This window comes from Strongylocentrotus purpuratus, unplaced genomic scaffold, assembly GCF_000002235.5.
Source record: "Strongylocentrotus purpuratus isolate Spur 01 unplaced genomic scaffold, Spur_5.0 spur5_scaffold_7, whole genome shotgun sequence".
Classification (NCBI taxonomy): domain Eukaryota; kingdom Metazoa; phylum Echinodermata; class Echinoidea; order Camarodonta; family Strongylocentrotidae; genus Strongylocentrotus; species Strongylocentrotus purpuratus.
Window position 1 is genome coordinate 36,619,405 of NW_022145613.1, and position 9,936 is coordinate 36,629,340.

Below are 9,936 nucleotides of genomic sequence, written 5' to 3' on the forward strand. Positions count from 1 at the left end.
ATTAAATTATGATAAAACATCGATAATTCTCGGTTCGTATTTTCTGGGACGCACTGTATAATTATCGTAATTAAATTTTCAACAATAAAAAAGATGTATTAAGTATGGCTTTTGTTATACTTAACAGTTCCAATATTTGTATATGCTTTTGCTATTCAACATAGCTTTCAAATGTTATTAAAATGTTGGAACTAATCGTCTACAATGATTATTATGAGTCATCATTATTTTTAGTCTATACAGTTAGAACTTGCTTCCTATCCAGAAAAAACATTAGGAGACATAATATGTGTATGTATATGTAAGTCTTTCTGACTTGTATACAAGTCAGAAAGAGAGAGAGAAAAGAAGAAGAAGGAGAAGAAGAAGAAGAAGAAAAAGAAGAAGAAGAAGAAGAAGAAGAAGAAGAAGAAGAAGAAGAAGAAGAAGAAGCAGAAGAAGAAGGAGAAGGATTAGAGGGCAGGAGAGGGGGAGAGAGATAGAGAGAGAGGGAGAGAGAAGGCAAGAAAGGTCGAGGGAGAAGGAAAAATGGTCGAGATGATAGAGAAAAGTGGAGAAAGATGTGAAGAGCTAGAAAGAGCAAAGGAGAAGAGAGAGAGAGAGAGAGAGAGAGAGATAGAAGGGAGGGGGGGCGAAAATGAATTGTAAAGGACGGTTAGAAAATGTAAGCCTTCTGAACAAGATATTGGACAATGCCAGCCTTTTATTTTACATGATTTTAGAAGGCGACGAAAATGGTAAGGCCTTATGAAGGACTATATTATTGTCAACTATAGGCCTAGTATAAAATTTAATACCATTTTTGTTTTTGACTGATTTAAGTATTGGTCTCTGCTTATAGATAGGCACTACAGCCGGGGAGGTGTTCGCTGTTGCCACCCCCCCCCCCCCCCCCCCCACCCAACCCTCGCAACACACCCCTGTCGAATATGAAGAACCGCTCTTTAATTTTTACAGTAGGTTTGAAACGCTCTCCCTAAGTATAATCTCCAAAATGTGGGTGGGGCACTTTGAAGTAAGCATACCTGCCTTGTCCGCGGCCACCCCCCCCCTCCCCCCTCTGGATCCGATTATAAAAGAACCTACTCTCGTCAGAAGTGTCAGTATTTCTCGTGACTGAAACAAATATTAATATGCAGCGCTAGGATGGCTAGGTTAGGTTTAAAAATGTCGCATCCGGGTCCGGTCACCGGCTAAAGTAACGTGTACTTCCGGTAACAATCAACAAGATCAAGGGACACGGTGGCAAAAACTTAAAAGGCAAAGCGCTTACAGAAGACACGGAAAAATGGAGAAACTGTACCATGAAACAAATAAGTAAGTTACCAGCATCAAAGCTAAACATATGTATACTACACAATTGTTTGCAAATTGTCCAAAGACGAGTATATATGTGATTTTTCATATGCTGTTTAAACATCTGGAATTGTGAACAGTCCCGTGTGTAATTTGCTGTGTTAGCTAAATTGGAGAAAGGCGCAAGAAATTCGAGTCGATGTCGTCGGCCTCGGCTACATCACGTACACGTATCGAGAAAAAAAAGGACAATGGGAGAAGAAGGAGAAGAAAAAGAAACGTATATATAGCCATAGGACCATAGGCATAGCAAATTTACCACATGTTTCAATGGGATATACTGTGAAAGTTGAGATAATCGCAGTAGATTCTAGGTCGAGTATAGACCGAATTTTCCGTCTCTTTCGTTCGTTAGCCTCTTATTGGGGTAGGGTCGGCTCTCTCTTTAGAGACGGAAACCGTCTATACACATTCCCTTGATAACGCCACGGCCATTTCAGGTCGTAGCGTTTTGCCCCCAAAATCCCCCAAAATGTCATTTTACCTCATGCATTGATTATTTAAAATTAGGAGAAGGTTATACTACATCGGTTCCACTTACCAACTTGACTGAAATAATCCGTTTAATGGTCCCTTTTAAGGAAATTATGGGTCAAAATCGACATCCATGTTGAAATCTTGCAAGCCGTGTTAAACTCTCGCTGCGCACGAAGTCATCTAAATCAATCTCATCCCTTTTAGTCTACGCCGAAGGCAAAACGATTATGAAGGAAAAACTGTGATAACGCCATTACGAACGTGTAGATGGCGCACAGTTTTTCCTTCATAATCGTTTTGCCTTCGGCGTAGACTAAAAGGGATGAGATTGATTTAGATGACTTCGTGCGCAGCGAGAGTTTAACACGGCTTGCAAGATTTCAACATGGATGTCGATTTTGACCCATAATTTCCTTAAAAGGGACCATTAAATGGATTATTTCAGTCAAGTTGGTAAGTGGAACCGATGTAGTATAACCTTCTCCTAATTTTAAATAATCAATGCATGAGGTAAAATGACATTTTGGGGGATTTTGGGGGCAAAACGCTACGACCTGAAATGGCCGTGGCGTTATCAAGGGAATGTGTATAGACGGTTTCCGTCTCTAAAGAGAGAGCCGGCCGACCCTACCCCAATAAGAGGCTAACGAACGAAAGAGACAGAAAATTCGGTCTAGGTCGAGTAGGGTCTAGTTCCTAGGCCTACATTTTCACGGATCTAGAAGTCGTGAAAATATAAGCATGACTTCTCATGGAGTCATACATGTTTCGAACTGGCTGAATTGCGTGCAACGCGAATTTTCAGAACCAGCGAATATATTTTGAAAAATTAATCGCATAAATCTAGGCCTATCGTGAAAAGATGGCCAGTTTAACTTTCGCTTTCAGTTTCAATTTCCAATAGCCAAATGAGGATTGCGATTGTCGAAAATGTATATTGCATATTATTATTACGCATCTGTCTACTTCACAATAAGTCATGCCATATAGGCTGTTATGGGTTTGTCTTGTCTGTGAGTGTGAGGGTTTATTTCTGGGGCACAAAGCCAAGCTACATAATATAAATTTGCAGTATAAGTGGAGGGCAGAGGTCGTTCAAGATTTTCTTTTGGCATGGTTGAGGATGAGGCAGGGCTCAACATTGACAGGTGCCGGGACACATGGCAGCCCAAAATCTTTGTCCGAACCTCTACATTTTAGTAATTTTACATCTGGCTCCTTCATACAGCCTGTAAAGAGTTTAACCCGGACCCCCTTCTAAAGTAATCAGTGTGGAGCCCGGGATTAGGTCTGGGTTGGGTAGGAGGGTTGCTTGTGTAATGGCTGGGGCTTGTCTCTGTCTAGTGTTTAGGGTATCTGGTTTTTCTATTTCTAGGAGCTTCTGGTTTTGATGGGTAGTCTATGAACTTGTAATTATGATCATTTAGTGAAATGCTGCCCTCGGTGATGATGCAAATTGCCAAGTCAGTTTGACAAACTATGAATTCAAAAGTTTTCCAAAATCAGAAATTTAACTAGGATTTTTTCGTACAATTGACTTTTTGCAAGTACTCGATAACAATGGCATGATGCTCTTTTACCGACCATTTCAGTGATTCAACAAATCAAACCACTCTCAGATCTAGATTTACTTCCCAAATTTTACAGATATCTGTCATCTGATATTCCAAAAATTTCCAATCATCAAGCAGGAGAACTAAATTTGTGTAGGAACTGAACATTCACTGATCGCTTACTTGCGCTAAACTTGATCGCTTATAATTTCATTATCATTTACCTTTCAGAATTGTGCTTGATGTGCAGAATGGACTGAGTCGTGTTGAACAAGCAAGGAAAGAGGATGCTCATTGTAAGTTGATGGATTGATTTTGAAAGAGAAAGCTGATTAAACCCCACAAAGTATGCATCAACATGCTGCATACATTTTTGTTAAAAAAATATTAGAATTTCATTTTTCCCAGATTAAATATTTTAAAGAAGACCTGAATCAGATTCAAACTCAGAATACATGTACAGGGTAACATGTGTGCATGATACTATGTATGAACCAGTATTAGAAATTGATACAAGATATTTTGCAATGTATAGTGATGAATAAGGGACACTCCTGCTATTGGTACAACAATTAAAGATATTCATCACAGTTACATATTTTTTTTCTTCACACCAGCACAACTCAAGTGAATAATATGGAATTTGAAAAGAATGATTTTGTTCATTTTGGTAATGAATTTAGTATTGAATATAACAAGTACTAAATCTAAGAAATATCTTAACATTTACTTTTTAGTGGCTGAGAATGAGATCAAAGCAAGGCTGGATAACCTGGCTAGTAATTGTGATACGCTGGACATTCTTGTTAACAAAGAACCGGTAGCAAGACGGCAGAATGCAAAATTGTGAGTACTTCTGCGTTTTTTATTTTGTTTTTACTTTCTTCATCTTGATATCAACGTCAGGAGTGAGTTAAAGTTTGCATCTTGACAGGAATGCATTGATTAAACACCTGCATGTAAAGAGAGATTTTCAGAAATTGTTGATAGAAAGTGGATATTTAAAAATTTCATGTTGCATTATAATAATAATAATAAGATGAATCCTTTTTTTCTTCGTTATGACAACTCCTACATTTGTAAAGATTAATAAAGGACAGGAGTAACCTTCCACCTTTTTTTATGTCATTTAAGAGTCTGAATATTTGCCTTCTGGGCGCACCTACAGTATACAGAGTTAACTCGGATAAAGAAAAACTTCTGTAGCATTCAAAGATCCCGTTTCCCCCTCTCATTCTTACCATGCAACTTTAATATGAAATTATTCTCTGTTGACAGTACAATAACTTTGATCCACTTCCGGAACTTACATATGAATTATGCATGCATGCGGCACGGAAGTTACACTTACGTGTAGTATGAATGCGCAGTATACGTATCTTGAAGCTTTCTAGATTCCTCTCTTGTTGACTGGTACTTACTTCCTTGGGTTTTTTACAAGTCACACCAAATTTTATGGAATAATACATTCAGTCAAGCGTGACATAGTGTGAGAGTGTCTACTTTATTTCAAGCGATACTGTACTTGTGAAATCTCACTGCATGTCCATAAATTTTGTAATTTTTCTCTGTCAAAATGCCTCGGAACAGAGTCGCCATCATGCAGTGATTTTAAACATGTCTTGCCTTTGGAGCAACTTTTTCCAGGTTGTGTGCTGTGTTGGGAATTTTACCCAAGTCACATCTCTCATTCAGGGATATCTCTGAAGGTTTTGTTTTTAATTTGGGTGCGACTAGCACACAGCAGATTCACGCTATTGCACCATATTCCAACTGACAATTCAGTTTGTTAAAAATAGAAAATTGCTTACAATGTACGAAGTGAAAGGTACCACCTTCCAACTATTGCAATGTGTTTACACAGCTAGCTCGGTCACTACCTGCTGCCGCTGGCTGAGACTAGACTGAACAGCACAGTACAGTCACACCGGTTAGACCGGAAGCGACTAAGTCACCAAGCTAATTCAGAGTGCATTTGAAATGAGGGTGTGAAAGTAACATCCAGGCATTTTGGGGTATTGGCGATTCCCAAGAATTTACCATTTTATCCTTGACATGTTTTTCGAAATAGGAAAGTTGACCAACTGAAGTATGACTGCCAACATCTGAATGCAGCCCTACGCCAGATACAACACAGACGTTATCAAAGGGAACAAGAGGATAAAGATAGAGAAGACCTTCTCACCCGTCGATTCACAGCCAATGTAAGACAATGCCTCTTGGGATGGAGTTAAACAGATTGAGGATTGCTAGTGAAATTAGAAATAATCACTTATCATTTTCATTTAAATCTGGGTAAAATTCACTTTCATGAGGTTAGGTTTTTACACTGACTCAGAGAATTACACCAATTTATGTTCCCATTCTCACTACTGCTATTACGTTATTGGGCCATACAGGGTAGCGATGGCCATGTGTATATTTGGCAAAGGCATTGCTGGTGCCCATACAAATACAATGGGTTGGAAACTGGAAAGTTTGATAGAAATTATAGTTTAATAAACTAAAGTAACTGATTATGATGATACCTACATATATAGATCTCTACATCAAATCATCTGGGGAGTTCATGAAACCTGAACAATAGTTTAGTAAAATAGGGAATTAGTTGTCACTGCTGTACATTCTATATGAAAGCCAGAAGAAAATTTGTCTTGTCGTCTTCCCCAGTATTGTATCTGCGCATGTGTCCCCTTGCGCAGTGTGGGAACAAGGTCGCCATATTCTGTCGAACATGATATTTGCGGTGGGGTCAATTTTGAGGTAAAACCATAAAGAGTCGGGCAAGACGTTTTCTTTCAAATGGAAACATCCTATTAGCTGCATTGGATGATGGAAATGTTGAAAGAATGTTTGTAACATATGCTCATAAATTAGGGCCCAGTTTCACAAAACGTGTTATCAATAACAAATTACAATACCGGTAAGTGTTATAAGCTTCTGAAATGTCTGCATTTGATTGGCTTGGGGTGAATTTGTCATTGAATTTTGACACTTGTTAGTGATGACAAGTTTCATGACACAGGCCCCAGATCATTCTTCCGATGATCCGTCCCAACTAATAGTACATCAGTTCTACCATTCATATATTTTGTTTTAAATGTCCATTACATTTGTCATTTCTCAATCTCTTAGGATGATAATACATCAATAATGATAGACCATGAGCTGCAGCATAACACATCATTACACAACAGCCATAGAGAGATGGATAACCTCCTAGCGTCAGGTTCAGCTACGATTACTAACCTCAGAGACCAACGGGGAATGCTCAAGGCAAGTCAAACAAGAGACATGTACAGTCAAACCTGCTTTAGTGACCACCTGTCTACAAGGACCACATTTTTTGTTTCCCTTGAAAATGGTTTCTCATTGAAACATGTACTTAAGGAACCTGTCTATAAAGACCACCTGTCTACAAAGGCCACTTTTTGTGTTTCCCTTGGGCGGTCGCTATAGACAGGTTTGACTGTACAAGGATGATGTTTTTCAGACTTTGTCTAATTGCAGGCCCTATCACGCCTCTGTTTCAAACCCTTTCAGGCTCTATATTGTACAGAAGGGATCCAATGTGCATTGTTAACTTTTCAGTTTTTACAGATAAAACCAACTGGTATCTCTGCATGTGATAATACAGCTGATCTTGAGTTATGGTAATCAAATTTTACAGCAAGAGAAACTAGCTGAAAAAAATCTGAATTGTTCATCATGCAAGAAAATATAAATCATAACAGACACTATAGACAATTTCTTCTTCCTCACCCATCGCATCGTGCTTACACCTATTTGAAAATAATGTGAAGTTGTCTGAACATGAGCAAGGTTTCTCCAGAAGCTCCTCTCACTATTTCAGTTTCTGAAAAGATATCAATAATTCTTAATGGTTTTCCTGTATTCATACAGACTGAACCCTTGATCTGCAAATGAACAAAACACTAAGTACAGCTATCTTCTGAAAGAAAAAAAATCTTTAACAAAACTTTTTGGTCAAAATTTATTTCCATTAAACTTTTACACTTACATTGTTTAATCACAGATATGTATCTAACTTTTCTTTCTATGATTATTTGAGTTGGTGAGTGTAATGCACAGCATGTTTGGTGTTTGTTTAGTATTATTTTCAGCTATTAATCACAAACCATGGTAGAATGTGATGGTAATTCCAATTCCTTGTTCTCTCATTCTGCAGGGAGCCCAGAGAAAGATGCTAGACGTGAGCAACATGTTAGGACTCAGCAACACGGTCATGAGACTCATTGAAAAAAGGACTTTCCAGGACAAAATCATCCTCTTTGGGGGCATGATCCTGACTCTAATCGTCATGTATTACATCTACAAGTACTTTGGTTGATAGAGCTACAGCCAATGAAGATAGATATCATGCCGATCAATTGGAACAATGGTGGTGTCACAGGATACAAACTCTGATTGGACACGGACGTGATTCTGCCAGTCTTGCATTGCACTTCTTGATGTTCCCACCGTTCATTCTGCTTAAAAGCAAAGATTCAAAGAATACAGATAAGATTCCATTTAGATATGTGTTTCTGTATTCTATTTTCTTTTGTTGTATAAAGTTCAAATGCCAATATATCCAGGCCCTCTTGTATAAAAAGGTTAATTAAATACAACTCAAAAAAAGGAAGCACGTCTTGATTTTTATCCAATCAGGACTTACCTGGATTATTTTTTTAGTTTCATTTAATTGCCTCATTTTATGCAATAGGCCTGAGGGCCCTGCAGTGAAAGTGTCTTGTAAAGAGTTGTGAGTGATGCCCATGATTGCAACACAACTTTAGTTTGATATCATGCAACACTTTATGTAAGACATTGGCAATTGTTTACTCTACGTTGCTTGGACTAGTTGCGATTGATTCAGATCATTAGCAGCTATTTTGGTTGTGACAGACCAAATTAAAGAAACTGATGACAAATTGTGAATTTTATGTTTATTACCTTTTTGAGGAGGTGTAGGTATAGGTGAAGGCAATATTCTTGTTCATTTATTGTCTGTTGAGAGCCAGTAGGTGGTTATCTCATATACTTCAACACAATGTTAAAAGTCTTTTTTATACCCTTCTGTTTCAGAACAGGTGAATATTTTATAGTTTACTTACATGCATTCCCTTCCCACCATACCCCTCTCAACAATAGGGACTTTTAGATTTGCACGTTGTCAGCTTTGACTGCAACGTGTGACGTCATTTTAAGGCACTGCACATGCGTTACGACGTCTCAGTCGGCGATCGAGAATGCGTCAATCTTGATTTTCCTAAATCTAGTACATACATACATACATATTGATATTTATATAGCGCCTTTACATGCTCAAGGTACTAGTATGCTGCGTGCGCATAAAATATACAGTTCCTCAGGTAGACAAAGCCAGAACATCCCTTCCCTGCTATTATGTAAAAATGTGTAGAACAGGTGTCACATGCATATTCACCTGTTCTACACATTTTTACATAATAGCAGTGAAGGGATGTTCTTTTGTTGAGGGTAGAATGAGGAACTGTATATTTTGTCCTCTTTCTTTGTCCGTGATGTTCATAATGTTACTTCCTGAATGCATGTATATCGTCGAGTGCAATCTAAAAGATTTCTAATTGTAGTCAACATGGGCAGTTAAGTACGTTGACACGCATGATCAGTCGGCGTTTGTTGTGTTCTCGTCCACTCATTCTAAAAGTCCCTATTCAAGATCTCAGAGACCTGGGCCCTGTTTGATAATAACTTGTTCTTAATATCAAACAAGTTACAATAGCTTTTATAAGCTACTGAAATCATAGCATGTGATTGGCTGAGAGCAGATTTGTCGAGATACTTAGCATTGAGTACAAGTTTTATGAAATGGGGCTCTGTTCTCCAGTAGAATCTCCAGCCATATTCTGTGTGAGTTGATGATTCATATTTCTGTTGTATATCATGGCCAGTTCTCCTTGATTGCTTTTATGGTTCTGTTAAGAACAGGGTACATTACATGTGGCATTTAATTAGGTAATGAATTGTAGGATATCACACCTGAAGACACATGGTAGTACTCGTGATTGTATCAATCATGTAATTGGGGTGAGTGGCCCTTCTAAATAGTCAATATTATTATAATTATTATCATTATTACAGAAGTACACCTACTAGCCTACAAACAAGTCGCTTATATGTAAATTAAGCATATATCTAAAGTTGCATCTCTTTATTCTCTTTTTAAAACTTAACAAAAAAAATTATATTTTGAGTATTGTATAGTGACATGGAACCACAAACATCCCAAATAAAACAGCTTTTTGATGACTTATACACTTTTAATACTTTTTGATGTACTAGTAATATTTTCTGATGCTCTGTCAGTCAATGCTACAATTACCTGGCCTGTGGTAGGGCCAATTATTGCATAATAATAATAATAATATTCCGTACTTATATAGCGCATATCACAATATGTCTCTATGCGCTGTAAGAAAGAGTAAGAAGGAAAGGTGGATAGAGTAACATAAGAAGAGAGAGATATGCTCAACATACTTCCTCTCATTAACATTGGAAAGTATTT

At 37.8% G+C, this 9,936-nt stretch overlaps 1 protein-coding gene across 1 annotated transcript; it reads left to right on the top strand.

Annotated features, from left to right (window-relative positions):
* Positions 1–1,185: 1,185 nt before the first annotated feature.
* On the top strand, positions 1,186–8,530 carry LOC590147 (Golgi SNAP receptor complex member 2). Its single transcript, XM_030974287.1, has 6 exons — positions 1,186–1,317; positions 3,618–3,682; positions 4,124–4,232; positions 5,458–5,590; positions 6,522–6,662; positions 7,576–8,530. Exons 1-6 carry the CDS (start codon positions 1,289–1,291, stop codon positions 7,735–7,737), a joined length of 639 nt encoding a protein of 212 aa, XP_030830147.1. The 5' UTR covers positions 1,186–1,288; the 3' UTR covers positions 7,738–8,530.
* Positions 8,531–9,936: the final 1,406 nt, after the last annotated feature.

What these genes read in the sequence shown, in the direction of transcription:
- LOC590147 (XM_030974287.1), top strand. Translation starts at nt 1,289, where the DNA reads ATGGAGAAACTGTACCATGAAACAAATAA. An exon ending in CCCGTCGATTCACAGCCAAT is followed by an intron (nt 5,591 to 6,521) that starts GTAAGACAATGC and finishes TCAATCTCTTAG; the next exon opens with GATGATAATACATCAATAAT. An exon ending in ACCAACGGGGAATGCTCAAG is followed by an intron (nt 6,663 to 7,575) that starts GCAAGTCAAACA and finishes CTCATTCTGCAG; the next exon opens with GGAGCCCAGAGAAAGATGCT.